A 21,182-nucleotide genomic window follows, 5' to 3' on the forward strand; every position below is an offset into this window, starting at 1 on the left:
TACAACAGAAGTGGAAGATATGTGTAAGAAAGTACAGGAAAGTAGATTGAAGTGTTATGGACATGCGATGAGGAAAGACAATGAACATGTGAGCAAAAGTGTGATGGGTTTGAAAGTACAGTGGAAGAGAAAGCAAAGGAGGCCAAAGAGGAGGTGGATGGATAAAGTAAAAGAAGATCTGAAGGAAAAGGACTTGACTGGCGAGGAGGTTCAGGACCAAGCTGTTTGGAAAAGGTTAATCAAGCACATCGACCCCGCATTGGTCACATGCATTTTATTTTCAAGTACTGTAATGTTAATTCAGAGAAGTCTTACCTACCAGTGAATCCAAATGTAGAAAAAGCATCCAAATTTAGGTCAGTGAAAAATATTCAATTTCCATTTGCCCTATTGCCCTACATGAATGCTTTAAATTGCAGAGACAAAGTATGGAGTAGACCTTTGCATGCAACTTAACTTTATGAATGGCTAATCAGGTTAATCATTTGATTTATTCTTATTTACATTTTCTTGGCACTGCAAACACATTTGCTAGAATTAGTTTTTTTAGGTTGAAAAATGAAATCATGTTTAATTTACTCAGCACTCATTGGGATGAATAAAGTATCTATCTATCTATCTATCTATCTATCTATCTATCTATCTATCTATCTATCTATCTATCTATCTATCTATCTCAGCATTCATTTAAAGCACTTTTAAAAAGCCAATTTTTCCTGTACCATTTTCTGTAATTAATTATTTATTATTATGTATTTGTCTTCTTTTTCACTTTTCTTTCCTGTTTCTTTAAATATACTTTATTCATTTATCTATCTATTCATTGTTTTGTTCTCTTATTACAATGCAGGATGGCAGGAAGAAAAAAAAAATCATTTGGAAAGTAAATAAGTCATTTTGTTCAGTTCTGCTATATTCATTTCTTATCTGAGATGACGACAGTAACAGGCTTCTTCCCTCTGTGTCTTATTTTTACATTTGATAAGAGTTAAGACTTTTATTCTAGTCAACATTTAGAAAAAAAATACTCAGTCTTTGTATTTTTGCCACTATATGATAAGTACTGCAATTTATTTTAAATACATCTATAAGGCAGTTTGCATGCTTTTGTACTTGTGCCGCTAATACCACTTTTAGTCATTCGTCAACCAAAATCACTTTTATATGTGTCCTCAAAAATAATGTATAAACTATCTGGAAAATTGTGAAATTTTGCTCCTTCTAACTTGAAGTTACACTTACTGCAGGTTGGAATTGTTCAGTATGGATCGGATGTGGGTCATGTTTTTAATCTAAGCCAGTTTAACAATACTCACGATATACTGCAAGCAGCCCAGCAAATTAAGCAGAGAGGTGGAGATAGGACTATGACAGCACTGGGCATCGACACTGCTAGGTAAGTTCAGACTTTAAATTGCTTTATTAAAACCTCATACTATATAGTTGTGTGATCCGCATATGGCGGTACTGTATTATGCAGCAGTGTTCACAGAGTCAGCAAAGTTTGCGCTCTTAGTTATACACAATTAATATCGGTTGTACTAAAGCATCTTATATGGTTATTCTAACTTAAATTGAATTTTATATCTCAGCTTGTCTTGCTATTAAAAACACAGTTAATTACTTTTTAATTTTTAAATTTATTGCTGGTCTGCCATAAATTGTGTTTAGAAATAATAGACACAAACTTCTGTTCTATAAAAGCATAATCACTATATAAACTGGTATACATTAAATAAATTGCATAAGAAAGTAAAGTGTAGTAGTAACAAGAAAGTACAGTGTAGTAGTAACACAGAAAGCTTCTGAAAGTGGCTGTCAGTTAATTCTTTTAGGTTAATAGTATTATAAGTGAGTATTATAATTATTGTAAGTATTAACCTGAAAATTGCTCCCGGCCACAGCACAACTGCTGACCCTTTGCTCTGACCTCCAAAGGTCATGTGAAAAGATAATTTTCCCTTAACGATTAATAAAGTATATCTAATCAAAAGAACCCTTAAGACCTTAAGCTGGTTTCAAACTATAAAGTGAAATGTTATGGAAATGTTCAAAAGCTTGCAAGTCAATGAATTATTATGTTAGGCTGCCAATCTGAATATTATGAGTATTTATATTATTGTGTTTTTTTATGTAAAATAGGCTGCTGATAAAATATGCATTTTTCACCCATTGAAGAGGTATACATATTTTGAAATAATCGGGCTCATAGTGTTTTTTTCCAAGTATTTCTATTGTACATTTGAGAAAAGCAGTATACGTTTTCTTCTAAACCAGACATTATTAAGATACAGCACTTATAAACACTCAGATATACAAGTTTAATTCTCAAACACACAAACAGCAGCACTCACTGTGTACATTAAAATTGATAACTATCAAATTACAAAACTCTGCACATGTATATTAACATAATTTTGAGGAATGTTTATTTGACAATTGGTTTAAAGCACATCACAGAATATTCAGCATAACCACCAATAAAATCACAATACAAACTGAACGTGAATCATCATTGAATATGAATCATCATTGAGCCGTCACATTCACATCATCTTGTCAGAACTGTGGACACTGCATGTTTGTACAGCATGTACATGCAGACTGATTTATTTGTATTTGGTATTTTTTTACACTGCATTATCCCTAAAGGGAAACTGTCTTTTCGCATGACCTTTAGAGGTTAGAGCACAGGGTCAGCCTAGGATGGCCTTTCACCTTTTTATCTCTGGAGGCTTTCCTGGAGTTGATCTTGAAAAAAGGGCTGTTTGAGTTCTGTTCCAAATATTAAATTGAAACTTTATTTTTCCATATTGCCTACACTTTTTATAATAGTACTGGCATAGAGAAACACCAGTTTATTAAAATGGGCACAATGGTTCATTGATAAGTCCATCTGTTTTGATCTTTTTGTGCATTTAGGAACCTCTGTTCACCAGATATACCAGCTCTTATGGCCCTCTGTCTTTGTGCTTCTTGTTGCCTTTGTTCATTAGACATTGTAGCCCTCTTGTGGATGCCAGATGAAATTACGTCTGGGCACAGATTCCAGATGTTTTGTCCTTTTATAGAGATACAGGGGGTTACTCCCTTCTCGCTTCGCTCGCCAATCCCTCTGGCCTGCGCTACACGCCAGCCACTTTGCATCTGTGCCACTCTTGTTGTGAAGAGGGGGGCTGAACGCACACCAAGGAGATGCAGTCGCCTCCTTTAAAACCCACTTTTAAATGGTGATACAATGGGAAACAAATACAGTTTTTTTTTACCTCTTCTTTGCCCAATCAACTGCTGGCTTGCTGCTGTTGCCGTGCCGCAACATTTAAAAGCCTGTACAGCAGCTGTCTTTGTCATCTACTCTTTGTCTTTTATTTCCGGCCCTTGGCGTGGTTAAATGCCTTGGCACAAAGTCTCATCTCGTGGGACATGAGTTCTTGATATTTTATAGTTTATAGTTTAAAAACAGAATAAGAATCTGAAAATCTAACAACATCACATTAAAGTTTGGTAAATTCTGAAAAGAATGATACCAAACATATATATGTAGGTTTTAAAATAAGCCAGATTTAAAGTGTCAAAGTGACAAAAAAACGTGACATAAAAACATGACATAAAATCATTGCACAAAATCTTTAGGATTTTATATATACAGTAGAGAGTAGACATAATGTAATTGAATACAATTGTCATTGCAGTATTACATGCTTTTTGTGGAATATTATTAAGTGTGGTATATACCCTAGCATAATTAATTATACCTACCCTTAAGGTTGAAATAGTTTAAAGTATGGAGGTCACACTATGGGGTTGAATTAAAAAAAAGGTCAAGATGATAAAAATAAGACCAAAGTCGATTTCCAAACGAAGCAAATGGTTATATTAAATAAGCAACATATCTAATGATAAATGAATGATTTCACTCTAAATTTGGAAAATACAGTGGAACCTTGGATTGCGAGCATAATTTGTCCCGGAAACGTGCTTGTAATCTAAAGCACTCGTATATCAAAGTGAATTTCCCCATTAGAAATAATGAAAACTCAGATGTTTCATTCCACAACCTAAAACTATCCATATAAAAATGATTAATACAAACTATAAAGTAAAAATACATAAAACAAATTAACCTGCACTTTACCTTTGAAAAGAATCATGGCTGGTGTGAGGGAGATGAGAGAGAGGAAGGTTATTGCATATAACGACTTTCACTCTAACTAATGGAATCCCTGCTATTTGTCGATCTCACTGGAATCTTCCTTTTTTGCGACTTTAACAAGGAACCTCTCTAATTACAGTTGCTTATGCCTGAAGAGTCATTATACTTGGACACAAAATAAAAAAAAAATGGTTTATGCACTGTAAGGTTTCTAAACTCTTTTGGGATTTCACCCAATAGGACGACAGACGGAAGAGCGTCCCGAAGCAACCGCAGGCTCCCAGCGCTGTAGCAGTTTGCCATAAAAGCGAATATGAAAAGATCACAGACATGCTATAAGCACCTGCCATTGATGGGTGATGCAAGGAGCATTATAAATGCAGGGCACAATATTACTTGGCCACTAACCTGGCCACGACCCTGCCTGACTGCTGTGTCTGTGTATGGTTAGTGGCAGATCCCGCTACAATAAATAACCATGCTGTTCCTGTTTCAAACTGAATAAAGCTGGTGTTGCTAAAGTACTGAGACTCAGCTTTTTGTTTTGGGGTGCAAGACAGGGACTTACACATTACAGCACACACACACACGTGGTCACAATGCTATAGTAAACAGTATATGCTCATATGGATGTTGACTATATGAGTGAGGCACGCTGACTGATACTGAGAATAATTACGCACAATCCTACAGCGAGAGAGAGAAGAACCATCAGCTCAGTTGTGATCATGTGACACTTGGCAGATAAAGCATATACAGACTACTCGTATTGCAAGACCTTGCTCGTTTATCAAGTTAAAATTTATTAAAAATTTTAGCTTGACTTGCAAAACACTTGCAGACCAAGTTACTTGCAATCCAAGGTTTTACTGTATATTGCAAATAGTTTAACCTTTTATAATAATCAACAGTAGTAGTACAAACAGACAATTATGGCCATAATAATTATCTTTGACTATTTTTATCTTAATAATTATTTTATTGGTCATCCATGTACTAAAACGCTAAGAGATGTCATTTCAATGAGTTTGCCTGCTTACACAGAAATCATAGTTTAAGATACTGTGCTGCTTGAGAACCTTATTATCTGAATCAGTGCAGAAAAGTATCAGAATTTGAATTACGTTAATATTATTAAGTAGATTAATAAAAATAAAAATGCACTGCAAACATGACCCTTTTGACATTCCCGCTTCTGTGCTTGTGAAAATTACAACACATACAGTATAACAATATGCACATAACTCTACTCCAATGCAAGGTTAGCACCAGGACAAATTTAGAAGAGGACACTGGATTTTCATGGGAGGCGAATGCGCAGTTACATTACAAAAGTACATAAACAACAAGAGTGCCATGCCACTGTCTCATACTACAACAAGCCAAATGCAGGTTGTATCAATCAAACACATGTAAGGTGGCACCAATGGATTTTACTTTTCATTTGCTTTTTGAACATTTATTGCAAATGTATTTGTCACTTTATTCACTCTATTAAACGAGTTTCTGACTAACACATTCAGAACTAAATACATTTCTGAGTTGTATTTTAAGTTGCTGGGTTTTTGTACTAATTGTGTCTTTATGAAGTAGTTTTAAGTAGCTGTACCAAAAGCATAATTTATGTTTTGCTTTAAATTTCAAGACTGTATATTATTCATTTGTATCAGTTTAGATTGAATTAGAAAATATCTTGCTTTTTGGACAATTTTGTTAATTTTTCCTTTATGCACAGCAGTTGTAATCATTTCAAGGATGTAGCTAGAATTGATGAATTGAGTCCCTAGCATTTCTTGCAACTATATATATTGATGCCCTTTAATTCCTTTAAGCTAACAAACTGTGAGTTATACTTATGATTTCATATCTGCCTTCTGTATTTTGGATTATATTTTATTTAAAAAAATGACAAAAGTTAGCTTTAGCTAATTTTAGCACTTAGTGGGACATAGATGAGATATGCTTACTTTTTCACATGGTTGTATTTTTTCAGGTGAGCCCAACATCTGCTTAACTGCAATGTTGGTAGCAATCTGTGGTAATGTTATAAGTAAACTGACTATTCATTTTGCCAGTTCTAAAATGCATTCACTGTGTCCATATCATTTTTTCTTTGTTTAACCTGGGATGTAACAAAGCTTTTAACACATCATTGCTTGCATAAACTTTTGCATCTATATTTTGAATACATTCAATACATCTCTGAAGTGTATGAAACTATACAAAAAAGAAGGACCTTCTGACTGTTTATAACGTATACATCAGTACTGTTCTAGTTAATCGATTGGATTAAAAATCTTAAAATAACAAAATAAAAGGTTAAAGAAACTTTGCCACCCAAGATCTTTTTTACCTTTTAGTTTTACATTACATATGTCTATTGGACATTATAACAAAAAGATCTAGGATACAGTGAAGACAGTTTTTTGGTTCCACTTCATCATAAATGCATTGTTTGCTGGGGTTTGTTGAGTGGTATTAGCTAGCCTACTTGAGACTCCCTGATGGTCCCCATGTGCACATGCGTGCTATGCATAATCCTGAATAGCAAAGTAATGACATTTTCTGAATAATGAACACTTTTTATTAGCCTGGAGAAACATTCATACAACATCATGTTTTTTTTATTTTAGTTTTAGTGAAATGTAAATATCATTATGACATTTTTTCGACCAAAAACGGCCACAGAAGATAATAATGTAAGCAGAAAATACTTAATATCGTGCCCATAGTTTCTTCGAGCCTCTGGAAACCTGCAACAGACTGTTTCCTTCTTGTTAGACCAAAAGAAAGTGACAATCGGTTGCGAAATTTCTGGCCTAGGGCAGTCTCGGTGAGGCTCGGCAAGAGTGTAGGTGTGACATCATACAAGTATAACTAAATTCAGAGACAGTGCTCCACTGAGCGTCTGCGTGGGTAGTTGTCTACTGTTCGAGTTTCATAGTGCGTCTCAAAGGTTTCAGTTTACACTGAAAAAAAAAAAAGTTCAATCTAATGTCTCATTTTCATTTTGCATTTATACCTGTTTTTCTATAAACAAAAAAGTTACATCTGTCTCATTGTCAAATAAAATATTTTTTGCAGTTTAGAAAGTGCTGTGTTTTATATAGGTATTGTCAAGCTTAGGTCACATAGTTACACAAGAGAAAGGCAGGTGAGTCCAGGTTTCTAAGGAAAATATGGGTACTGTATTACTGTACAGAGAAGGCAGGTACAGTCTTAAGATAGAAGTGGAACCTGGTTGGAGTTTAGCTGCTCTTCCCTTTTCTGCAGAGGTGGATGAAAAGACATCAGTGCACTTCGTAAACCCTTTAGTTAAGCGCACAGACTGCCTCCCATGTGCAAGTGTGTGACTATATGCATATATATATACTGTGTATATACTGTATACTGTATATATATATATATATACACACAACTATACATATATATTTATATATACACACTTATGCTGTATCTTGCCATGTAGAAGATATGTAGTACTATTTATTACTAAGAATAACTCCAGTGATCTCAAGTTTATCAAATAAGGTATACTTATAGATTTAATACAAACACAAAGAGAGGCATAAACACTCAGAATCCAGTATGCCATGGTAGTGACATCATTCATAATAAGCAGGGGGCACTGCCCGCAAGAAGCAGGCTCTTAGATAATCAGTAAAAATAGGAGCTTTGGTTAGCTAACTTCTTGTTCTCCAAGCTTCTATAATAAGGATCCTCACTCTGAAAGCACTGATTTGGTCAGCTTATCTGGTCTTCATTAGAAAATGTTTAAGGTACTGTAGCAACGCAAATGCACCAGTGGATGCTACGGGGAGATTGATAGACTGTTTCACAGGGTTCGGTTTGTAAAAGTACAGTAACTAATTACAGCTTTACTTTTCCATTTAGGTGTAATTATTTGTGAGGTAGGTTCATGGAGGTTCTGTGAGAAAAACTGATGGGGCAGTGATACAAGGGCATACTGTGGGTGGAAGCATCACTGGCCATTTAAAGTTGATGCAAGAAGGTCTGTTACTTGTCTTTAAGTTTCAGCATGCCAAAATCTCTTGGTCACATCGTGCCAGCTGAGGAATGATGATGTTTAGTCTGCATATGTTGCAGAAGATTCTGGCATGAAAGGATCATGTAACCTGTTTAAGTCCAAGAGGAAATTGTGGGTGCATGCATTTTTGCACACCTGTGGCCTCCTGTGCTCATCTGTGAAGGCATAAATATTGAAGACACTCACCTGAATGGGAAGAAAGATCTGTGTATGCCAGAATGTCTTCACTGAATGTTTTTTGTCCAGCTGTTGTGGGAGATATTGGCCAGATAAATGGGGTCTGACATATAAAACTAAGACACTCAGAACAGGGGCCGACTCGACATTGGAGGGAGTTGCTGAGTGAGCTTGTTGCAAAACAATTTTTTTTACTTCTGCTTTTGATAACTGTTTTTTGACCTCTTTGATTTTGTTTTGTGAAGAACGAAGAAGATGATTTGTTTGTTTGTGTGCTTTTTCAATTTTTTCTTCTTATATTTTAGTTTGAAAAATGGGTACAGTTGTCATCTTAGATTAGTTTTCTGCTCCCTGTTATCAGATATGTTCCACTGCTGTTACTAAACACAGTCCGTCCATTTGTATATGTATGAGATACTCCTGTCCTTCACCAAAAGAGCTGACTTGAATAGAACGGCTATTCATAAAGAGACTAGTGCAAATTTAAAGAAAAAATTTGAAGGCTGGGAATTAAACCCAGGTTGTTTGGGTTATGAAACCGTGTTATGAAACAGTACCACTATATCACCTTAAAACTGCATAGTTTTTATTATTATGTGACAGTTGTGGTCGTTGGAAGAACTGCAGGTTCACACAAGAGTAAATATTGTGGCACCAACCTGGTCGTTCCTCTTTAATAAACGTGAGTCCAACAAAACACAAGCTTGATAGAGCTAAATAAACAAACAAAAGCAGCATCCCGTCGAGGGATATTTTTCTTGCTTTTCAAGCCTTGTTATTCATTGTGCAGAAGGAGCTCCATTCTGCAGTTCATTCTCGTAATGAGTGCCGCCTACTTCTGGTGAAAGTAACATATGTAGCAGGGAAACCAGAAAGGGTGGGGTCAGTTATTGGGTATCTTCTTGGAACTGTGGAGAGAGAAACAGAGGATAAGGCTAGCGCCTGCGCCCCCTCTCGACCCAGGGTGGAAGTGCATACCTCAGAGGATGATCCACTGACGCACAAGGGTGACACAGTGCATTTACCTCTGAGGCAGGTTCATGGAGATTTCCGAAGAGAAACTGCTGGGGCAGCAACAGAAGGGCACAGTGCAGGAGGAAACATCACTCAACATTCAAAGTCAATACGAGAAGGCCTGTTGCCCATTTTCGAGTGCCGGAATACCAACATCCTGACCTCACATGGTTCCTGCAGTGGAAAAAGGCTGTTTAGTCCATATGCATCACAGATAGATACCAGCAAGAAAAGAAGCACGTAGCTGGTTGTGCAAAAAAGTTTAAGTTACTGAGGACATATGCCTACCAGCAACCTTGAACACATAACTGTGAGGGTTTAAATATTGAAGACATCCACAGCCTGAACAAAGTTCAGTCCATCTAAGTGTTTTCCAGTACTGTTTAAATCAAGTACAGGGCTTCCTGGGGCTGAAGTCTATTCAAGCAGCACTGGGTGTAATGCAGAAATCAAGATTGGTAATACAATAGACTTAGAGAACTTCTCAAATTAAACAACTATTTACTGTAAATAATAATGAAAACTAAAATTTAAATGGCCAAGTGTTACTGTGATATATTGCACATGTTTAGATTTTGTTTGACTTTAGAATACTACTGTAAATCATACATGCCACAATACTTATTATACAATATACTTTTTGGCTGAATTTGTTTCTATTCCAATGGTCAAGTCTTCCAATCCACATTTTAAATTTATGATTTTATTTTCTGAAGAAATATAAATTTATTTTTGTAACCGCAGTTAAATAAATGAACTGCTAGTGTTTGTATTATTAGGAATTACCACCAGGCTGCAGCTGCTGGCTGTGTGTGTGCTGCTTTCAAAATGCCTCAGCTGCTTAAAATTATCAGCCTTTAATTTTATTTTAAGTAGCACATGTGGAAGTTCTTTTGTTCCGTTTCCCGAAATTACTTTTTATGACAGAAACATAAAAGGGTTTTCAATGGCCAAAATCAAGGGATGTAAACTTCAAATTTCCCTATGATTTCATTTCATGATGTAAGAGATTGGGAGAGTGATTATAGGGAAACTTTGTGTACAAAATGTGACTTTTTACTGGAGAATAATGACTGATGAGTAAAGCAACAGTTTTTATTTACAGCTATTATGTGTTTCATTTTGAAAAGGAAATATTCTTTTGTAAAAAAACTGATGATTAGAGTGAAAGCAAAAGGGCAGGAGCGACTGCCTGGGTGAGAATAAAACTAAACTGCCATCATTCCAAAAAAACTCAGAAAAACAGAACTCTGCTGCTTTTCTATGCATTTCTTCACAGGTTTTGAACCTCTGCCTTTCTTGTGCAGTGTCTTGCAAACAACACATCACAGATAAACACTCCACTTTCGTACCAGCAGTATGTCTCTCCGATCACTGGCAGAACTTCCACCTGTCAGTTGAACTATTGCTTTGCTTCCCTCCCAACTACAAGTTCACTGGACGTCTGACCAGAAGAAGCTTTAAAGTCCAAGTAGAGACATACCCCTGAAACCACTTTTAGGGTCAGCAACAGGATGAGTCCAACCCATTTAATTACATTTCAATAATAACTTTCAGTCCCATTGAAATGGTAATCATATTGACAAATTTTCATATACAGTATGTTAAATGGCTTTGTTCTTGCTTACATTGAGCATCTGAATATTGTGACTGCTAAAGGTTGCCCAGCAATCAGGTATTCAATTTGTTTGAATATATACTTGAAAGTGTTTTTATATATTGGTGTGCTTATTTTCAGTATCACAGTGAAGTTCTCATGTTTCATGAGTGCTGGTTTATGAGTGCTTGGTTTCCCGTTTGGAAGACTGGAGCAGCCTACCAGGCAGAGTTCTTATCATCATCTTCATCATCATCATTGTTTGGCTGCAGATTAGCTATTGATTAAGTGCCAGACATTATGCACTCAAAAACAAGTTTCTGTTACTTCTCCTGATCCTGCGTGCCATTGTTGATTTCATTTGGGGAAAGTCGAATTGTGGTGCCGATGGTGTTGGTTTAATTGGATGACCTTGTTTAGACACTTAGAGCCTCTATGATGGGTGAAATAGTGCATGTTTTCTAATGGGCTATTTTGGTTCTCTTCATAACATATGTCCTACCCTTGTCAATTGTTTTTTAATAATGATGGTAAAGTTCTCACCTCAATGCCAAAGATTAGCTAATCCACTCATCTTGTCTCTGTTTATACTTTCCTCATGGAGGGTGTCCTGAAGGGTTAGTCCACCTTTTTTCTCTACTGGACCTTCCTGGGTTGAACCTAATCCCCAGCACTTCTGGTCACCCTCCAAGTATGGAACATCTGGTTCCCTTCTGAGGATAAAGTAGATCAGGGACTGAGGCATCATGGGTTTTCAGTTCCCATTATAGCAACCCCCCACCTTTCTCCCAAAGAATTCAAGACAAGAGAGTGGATCAGACGATGAAAAAATATACATTTAATTCCCATTTTACACATTTTCCAAACTTTCTTGATTTAAAACATGGTTGTGGAGAACCAGAACTGTTTGGTTAGGGGTTCTAACAGTTGTTGCGGACAGCCGGGGCCCTTACCTGGCCAGGACAACCCTGATTATGGAATGACCTGGGGGGAGAGAGTGTTTCCAGGAGAGTTTTTCCCCCGGACCAACAGAGGGCAGCCCCCTTGGTTTCTAGCGGGATCACAGGTCATGAGCTTAGAAGCTCAACCCTGTTGGGGCCCATGGCCATCCCCAGGAGGCGCATGGGTGTTTTTGGGCCCTATTTGGCAGGAAGAAGCTTGTTAAGCATCTGTAGTCCTTCTGGGTGCCCTATAAAAAGGGGCCAGGAGTCAACGGCCAGAGTCGGGAGGAAGTGGACAAAGCTCGTGAGGAGGAGTGGAGGCAGAAAGACTAGCTGAGAGAAGTGACTGTGATTTACTGTGTTGAGGCTCTTGTGTTGCTTTGGGTAGCAGAGAAAAGCACTTCCTGACTGAAAATAAAACCTTGTGCTGTGTAGTAAAACTTGTATTCAGCCTGTCTGTGTCGGGATTAGGATGGCTGTATGCACCCCGGGCGTCACATAGTACACAATAATTTCAATTTTGTAATAGTACACAGGAAATCCTTAATGAACAAAATAACTGTCCATTCCTAAAATCACCTATACAACACATTTATTGAGCTTTCCTAGCATATCACTTTCATTCATATTGTATACCATAATGTATGTTACAAAATGATTGACAAAAATTCAATTTTATTTCCTTTTGCCTTTCAGTATGTACCATTAAATAATAAAAATGATTGTCTTTTGTCTTGTGTTCTGCTGATTGAGAGTTCTTGAGTTTGCAAGTAATCTTTTTAGCAGCAGTTTGTTATGTCTGGTATTTAAGAGCAATAAGTAACAGCTGCACCTTGTCACTTGTGAACAGTCCACATGGCTCTCATCTAAGAATTCAGTGATGCCTTGCACAGTCTTTGAAGATGGGAAAAAAGCATCACTGTTTTTACATGTCTAATTAACAACCTTCTATATAAAAGGAATTGAATTTTATAACAGATAAAACTACCATAGTGCAATTTTATCTTCAAGAATCAGAATGTCATTCCTTAAATATTCTTAAGGTGATGTGAAACATACTGCTGTTACAATGAAAATGAGAAATCGGTAAAGCAAGTTTCAGAACTTGATGTCTTTTGAGATCACTCCATTTTACAGAGGTTTGTGCCTTTATCTGTCCGTTCAGTTTCAGTTCAGTATACAGGCCTCTCAAACACAGCCCTTACCAACACTGAATTTAATGTTTCCGAAATTTTGCATTGACAACATCCAAAAATATGATATAAATTGTTAACAAACCTAATTGTTTTCAAATCAAAATTATGCCTTTGTGTTCTGTGATAAATCTTAACTTTGACACATTGGGAAACTGTATTATTTTAGAAGTCTTTGAAGAATTTTTGCTGCAATTTATTATTTTCATCATTCTCTTGGTGATATCACCATGGCACATGTCTTGTTGTTGGTGTCACCATTTATGGTACAGTATGTGGGCTGATTAATGGCTGTGGGCATATTGTTTATCACAACGACCCGTTGCTAATGTTGTGATTGGACATCATTGTGATTGACATGTATAAGCTGGCATTGCACATCTTCCTCTTAACCAAGTGTGGGTTCATTTCTAAGCTTCTAAGAAATACCCAAAAGGGCCCGATGCTACTCTTCTATTTAATACTTGATATTAATCTGTTTTTAAGATTCAAATTTAGATTCATTTGTTTTTTTTTTATTTCTTTGTTACTTGTTCTTTTATATTATTGCTTAATCTTATTTGTTTCTCTTTTCTTGTAACTTTCTCTTTGTAACATCATGTAAAAGCACCTTGTGCTATATTGCTTGCATGAAAATGTGATATATAAATAAATGTTGCTGTTGTTAATTAGGAGCAAAGAAAACACGTCTGTGTCAGGACCTATTTGCACAGTTATTTTTGTATTTATTGAATTGTTTCAGTCTTTTCCTTTGTATCTCCCATATCCCAGTTTTTACCTCTCTAAAAACTATTCATGAGCCCCTAATACATCCTGGGTAATCATACCATACACTACAAGGTGTGTTCAATTATAAACAGGAATTTACATGCTCGATTCTTATAAATAGTTCAAGGTAGACATGACTCATTGGACAAACACATGCATTTATGAACTTGTCGTTAGTGGTGCTAACTGCTCTTTCCCCCCTTCCTGTCAGTTGTAATCAACATGTCGGAGCAGGAGATACTCAGTAGTGTTGCACAGCGTATAATTATTCAATTTTTGACAAATGAAGGAGTCGTTCCATCTCAGATTTATTGAAAACTTAAAAGACAGTTTTGGGGTGAGTGTCTCTCTCTCCCTCTCTCAGTCTAAAGTGTGTGATTGGTGCAAGTCATTCAGAGAGGGACTATCATCTCTTTGGTCCACTTAAGGAATTTTTAGGAGGGAAGAAATACAAGCTGAATGAGGAAGTCATTGATGCTGTGCAAGAATGGGTCAAGATGCAGTAAAAAGACTTCTACTCTTCAGCGATTAGGAAGCTTCCTGAGCACTGGAACAAGTGTATTGCAGTGGCAGGAGATTATATAGAAAATAATGTGTAAGTCATTTCATTGTATTCAATAAATAAAGAATATCTCATAAATTCCTGTTTATATTTGAACGCTTTTCATATCTCATATCAAACATCACCTACCATAATATCATTTATTATATAGAGCATGTAGCTAAGCATTTTGACAATAGCAGCTTTAAATGAAACACTGTGTAGACTAATAGCCTAACCAGGGTTGGGTTCTGCCTTGTGTAGCTGTCAGCACCCCACGATCCCACATTTTATTAAGTAGACTTGAGAATATTAGGCTATATTAAAATGTGAACGAAAAGTCATTTTAAACTAAATAACATAAATACACCTATCCATCTATCCATTAATCCATTTATTCATCCATCTTATGATTTCACTTTCTCCATTCCAGGGCCGTAGGGAGTGTGGGCCACCAGGGGGCGTACCAGCCGCCCTACCCGACACAGATGTGCACGGACACAAGTGCAGGTGCAACACACTTTTATTATTTGGTGTCGGAACAGTTACCCCTTGCTTCCCACCCTTACTGCACAGCTCTTCAATAAAGAAACCCAGGTTCTATTCTTCCTTTTGCCTTTACACGCCACCAGTCCTCCTCACGCAAGCTTTGTCCTCTTTCACCCGACTCTAGCCCCTGTAGTAGTGACTGCTGACTCCATTTATAAGACAGTAAGAAGTGCTCCACGTGCTAGTTGACCGGCATCTGGCTGTGTATGTGTGCAATGTGGAAGTGCTGTAACACAGGGATCCAACAAAGTCTAAGCGCCCTCTGGCAATGGCCACAGGTTCCAGCAGGGTGGAGCTTCCAAGCTCCAAACCCAAGGCCGTACAGCAAGCCAGGGCAGCAGCCCTCTAGTGTCCCAGGGAAGGTAATTCCCAGAACACAGTCTCCCCTCCGGTCCTTCTGATACAGGGGCGTACTGGCCGGGCAAGTGTTCCGGCCGTCTGTCACAGGAGCTAGAGCCTATGCCTTCATCGCTGGGTACAAGGCAGGAACAAACTCTTAATGGCACGCCAATCCATCTGTGGTGGCATGAAATTGTGTATATAAGTTGATAAATGTTTTGTATGTCTTTATTTGTAAGTCAGACAAAGCAAATTTGATATTAGTGTTTTAGGATTTCATTGATGAGAACAGCAATGCTTTCACGTCTAACTAAACAAACCCATGTTAGTCTTTAGGATTGACTCAGGATGTGAATTTTATTGCAGGGTTTGGGGGAGAAGTGCTGCAAACCAGTTTGGCATCCCCCACAGGAAAACCATAAACCTACAGTAGCTGGCAAGCTTCAGCTCAACAAATGGTCTTGGGTGCAGGTGTGAAAAGGCAGTGTGGGAGATAGAGCTTCAGACCAGACTGTGTTTGGACTGAGAGCCTAAAAGCCATCCACAAAGCCAAAAACAAAGCAACTGGGGGATGAGCTGTACCAGAATTCTATTAGCCTAAAGTTGGCTGTTAGGGATTGGTTTTGAATCAGAGGCCATTGTAGTGTAAGAATTTCAACAGAGAATCTATGAATTTGGTCGCTTTTCCACACCCTATCTTTCTTTCTCTCACCATGGCCATCAAGACAATATATTGAGGAGCACAGCTCAGCAGCTATATTAAGACAGGCTTGTGGCCTGTCCTGAAGAAAGCTGACCTGAAATTATGAATTAACTAGAGACATTTAAGTAGCTATGAGTTTGTGCTGCCTGAAACTACACACCTAACATTTATCAGGTTGTATGGTTGTCAACATTCACATGTACTTTCCTTATTGTTATTATTTTATCAGTATTATCAATAACACATTATTTAAAGTTGTAACTTAACTCCTGCTTGTCTTTTACTCTATGTAATTGCCTGAAATTATACCTGTAGAAGGGAAAGTGGGGAGAAGGTATAAAGTACAATAATTATAAATAGTGGTAAGTCTATGGGATTTGAGGCATTCTGATAAAGTCTCTACAATAAAGAATACAAAATGGGGGAATAGAATAATATAGAAATCACACAGACACCCACACTCAGTTACGCCATGCCAGGGGTTGAAAAACAAATTGTCTATGTGTCATTTTCAATTACAGAGACATAAAAGATGAAGTATCCCTGCACCAATCATTGGGAGGTAAAAACAAATCCTGAATGAAATTTCCGTCCATCACAGCACATGCTCATACACACACCTATGCCTGACCAATTTACTGCTGACACACAAGGCACAGCAAGTGTTTGTATATGTTTATATATCTCTCCACTTATATCTCTCCTTTTTCTGAAACTGCTTCTTCCATTACATTGGCATGGGAAACAGCAGTGAGTTACAGGCAGGGACCAGACCTGGAGAAGTGGTCAGTCTAGTACAGGGCAACAAACACCTCCACATTCTGTAATACTTAATAATTTACGCTCCTTATTTATCTTGACATTAATAGTGTGTAAACATAATTCTACACTGTGATAAACTGGCACCTCGTCCAAGATTAGTTACTAGAATCCAGCTTCATTGGATAGATGAGTAAATTACAAATGGATGGATGTAATTAACCTAACAAATACCCACTACAGACATAAGAAATGAAGTAGGAGTGAACAAGAAGTGAATATTAAACAATAAACTTTTTACTTGTTTGTTTTCAGAAAAGAAGCATTTACTCCAGAGAGAGGAGCTCGCCCAGGAGTAAGGAAAGTCATGGTTATTGTAACTGATGGAGAATCACACGACAGCTACAATCTTGATGATGTCATTGAGGACTGTGAAAATGAAGGAATTCAGAGGTTTTCGATTGCTGTAAGTAGGAACACAAAGCAGCTAACATTTTAGGATAACCTGAAAATGAAAAATGTCAGTGATAGCAACAACAACATTTATTTCTATAGCACATTTTCTTACAAATGGCTTTACATGTGCTTTACAACAAGTCAAAGAAGTAGCTGCAGGCAAAGAAAAAGAAATTACATATAGATATGAATAATAATGAATGAATAGTATACAAAACATAATACATAATTCACACTCAAATAAGAAGGATATTTAATTAAGAGAAATATAGTCCTTAAATACAGAATTGTTTTTTAAAATTTGTAAATGACAGTCCGAAGGTCAGATGGACAGGGTGGACAGAAAAAATAAACACCAGAGAAAAACAAAAATCTGCAGGGGTTCCAGGCCAAATGATGTTTAATATTGCACTTTCATCTTTCTTTAGCAAGTTAGACTAGTGAGTGCTCAGTTTTTCAATGGGTCTCAGTAAACCCTTACCCACCATAAGTTTGTTAAAATACGATATTCACAAGTGCAGTAAGGAGACCAGGGTTGACCTCCCGTATCCTCCCTGCATGGAGGTTATTGTTCTCCCTGTATCTGCATGGGATTCCTCCTACAGTCCCAAGACATGCAGATTAAGTGCATTAGCGACACTAAACTAGCCCTAGTGTGTGGATGTATGTGTGTGTATTCACCCCACAATGGACTGGTGCCCTGTCAGGGGGTTGTTCCTGCTTTACACCCTATGCTTCTAGTTGGGTTAGGCTCTAGTATGTCCAAGTGATCCTGTGCATGAATAGATGGGCTAGAAAATGGCTGACTGACAATTTTGCTGCAATTTGTTCTCTTTTGTACCAGGTCTCTGATCCTTAAGTGACTTTTTTTCCCTTTTTTGTCCTATCATAGTATTCCTCTGCTGGAATAAGAATCCCAGTTTTTAACTGTAACATGTAAAATAACTTTCAATGTAATGTATGGAGTTATTTTGAAAGTTGCAATTTGCCAGGCTTTTGGGTGCTATATTACTTTAAAAAGAGTTAATATACGTTATTATTATTAATATTATTATCATTATTTTTTTTAAGAGTTACCTTTATTTTATACAGCACTTTTTTGGGAATGTTTTCATAAAGGCCCAGTAGTTTTTACAGCACGATTTAGCATATGGTGTACAGTACAATCTGGTAATAAAATGTATCACAAGAGGGCTAGACTATGCCCTAATGGTGGGATTTGAACTTGTGTCCCTTGTAGTTTCCAGTTCATCACTTTAACACCAAGCTATGTTGACTGCATACAGTATGTAACTTCTGTTCTTGATAAACTTTCAGTCGTTTTTCAAAGGCTTTAACAAACAAAGCGTTATTACTAGCATTTCCTTTAACTGCCTCCCCGAGTCTGATTAAAGTTGTATTCATTCTTTATCTTAAGTCAGATTGTCAAAACATCTCATAGTAGTGTCTAGAACAGATATTTCTGAGACATTTTCATTTTTTGAGAGTCAATGCATGGAGTATCTACATGACATACATCCTGTCACAAAAACGAGACATAAACAGATAAAGGTTTAGGGCAGCCACCCGTATAATATGGTATCCCGGCTGCAAAAGTCGTTTTTATCAGATAACCAGCACTGAAGTGCATATAACTGAGTCCAGAACAAGACTGAGGGAAAAGGGAAAAGGGGCAGGCTTTTAAAGGGGAAGACAGGAAGTGAGGTCATAAGGATCGGGCATGTATTCTTCAATCATTGGATCACGCCCGGACGTGACATAAGAGGGGCCGGAGCTGGTAAGGTCTACTTCCATTGGCTCGGTCCCGGAAGTGATGTCAAGAGAGCCAGGTGGAATCTCCCAGGAATGGTCTACAGGAAAGGGAGAAAAAGAGTCAGTGCACTCTGCCACATCCCGGCATGCCTCAGAACTGCCTTCACTCAAGCCCTTTAGCTGCCTCCCATGCGCACGTGTGTGACAATCCTTGTAATGTGTTGTAATGTGCATTATTCTATTTATTTATTTATAAGATTACAGAAAACTAATTACAGCAGGAAATCTGTCTTATGACAAGGCCCTACCCTGAATGGAATGCCAAACCAGTGCAGGCCACACTCATGTGCTCACAAGCACACACACAGGCATGTGCACAGTTTTTTAGAATTGCCAGTACGTTTTCAAAATTTGGCAAAAACTGTAGCAGTCTACCTAAAAAATAAAAAGCCAGAGTGAGACAGATCTCAAGCTCTGGGAGACGCGAGAGAGGCATGCCACCCACTGTGCCCCCAGCTCCACATTCCATGGTAGTCAATTGACCATAAACAATAACAAATAGCAGGTACTTGAAATTCAGTTCCTCTGCAGTAATTTTGTTGTTAGCCTTGGAGTTTTAGCACGCCATGCTTTGCATAGATTGCCCCTCATCTAATTCCACAGATACCAAAACTATTACTTTTCTTTTTTCTTACAAATGTTAAATATTTTAGATATGCAATATCATCACTCCCTTAAATGGTATTTTTAAGTGTAAGAATGTTTTTTTTTTCCCTTAAAAAGTTTTTGATTGTAGTTTGTTTATTTTCTGAGTTGCTTAATCCAAAAACAGTGTACCATAAGGTACAAGGAACTCATCCTTTATGGGGTGCCACACAAATCAGGCTAATTTAGAGTCACCAGTTAACCTGACATACCCGTCAGGAACGACTTTGACAGGTGTCTAATTAACTTATTTTCATTTTTGATGAAAATTACATTATCAGTTTTTTTAAATATTGTATTTTTTTGGTGTCATCGTTTCATTTCCATTTTGTCACTGCACTTGCTCTTCATGGCTGCCATCATTTTGTGCTCCTGGTTTGCTAAGCATATGATTTACAGTATGTGCCGGCTGACCAATGACAAAATGGCGGCCATGATATATAAGATGACCACTTACACTGAACAGCATCTGGACATTAAGATCGTCCTACTTGCTTTCTCGTCACCATTTGCTTTAATGAATGAATTATAGCTGTAGTACGTGGGACTCTTTTCACACTGACGGAGTGATGGGGAGAATGAGAGTACCCAGTGGCCATTTCCTTCTTCCTGGCAGTGCTGTCTGAAAGTGCAAGAATATGGGATACAGTTATGCAGGAGAAAGATTGACAGAACTGAGAGTCTCCTCCTGCACAATATTAAAAAGCACATCACTCTGTATGGTGCAGTATTTCAATTTTTGCACTCTTTTTCTTCCAATTTACTGTTATATTCTGCCACAAACTCACCTAAAGTAAGTTAAATTTGTATTAGGCGAGTTTCTACTGCAATTGTCTTATTAGTTCATTCTTTAATAATATGTTTTGTCTTTTTTGATTAATTATGCTGTAATTTGTTGTATTTTAAAAGTTAAACCAAGGTTACAGTGCCTCCTAATATTCAATTATTGCATCCTCCTGGGTTCCTATGTTAGACCCCAATATCCCAGCTAACCATTGCAGCATTAAGAATTTCTCTTTGTCTGCGCCTCCATTGGAGTTGATGCCCTCTCCTTGTTGTTATTTTATTGTTATTGTTCTTATGTTAGGGAAATAGAGTTTCTTTGGATATTTTGGTGTTTTCCCCTTCTTTTTAGGAATTTGCCCTTTAAGTTTGAGCATTAGATTTTTCTTTTTCTTCTTCTCTTCTCCTTTATGTTTTTATGATGAATTATTCCTTTTATTCTGTGTGTTATACTTTGAAAACTATTTTGTTTCATCTTATGCTTGATTATTTCTTGCACACTTATGCTTTAATAAACAGTTAACTTTAATAAATTTAGTATTGCTTTTAAGCTATTGAGTTAAACATTTTGGAAGGGTTCCATGGCCATTTCCTTTTTTCCAACACCAATAACAACAAAAAAAAGCAACTCATTTTAGGAACTTGTCTGGTTTTTAATCTTGGTTTTGACAAAAGATTGCATGTCTTTAATCTGACCCGGCTTG

At 37.2% G+C, this 21,182-nt stretch overlaps 1 protein-coding gene across 1 annotated transcript in view; it reads left to right on the top strand.

The window, feature by feature from the left end:
- Positions 1-21,182, top strand: part of itga1 (integrin, alpha 1) — a 165,531-nt gene that overhangs the window by 38,174 nt on the left and 106,175 nt on the right. Inside the window, exons 7-8 of the mRNA XM_039758094.1 lie at positions 1,248-1,396; positions 17,098-17,248. Coding sequence (XP_039614028.1) covers positions 1,248-1,396; positions 17,098-17,248 — 300 coding nt within the window. The remainder of the gene's footprint in view (positions 1-1,247; positions 1,397-17,097; positions 17,249-21,182) is intronic.

This window comes from Polypterus senegalus, chromosome 7, assembly GCF_016835505.1.
Source record: "Polypterus senegalus isolate Bchr_013 chromosome 7, ASM1683550v1, whole genome shotgun sequence".
In the NCBI taxonomy this organism is placed as follows: Eukaryota; Metazoa; Chordata; class Cladistia; order Polypteriformes; family Polypteridae; genus Polypterus; species Polypterus senegalus.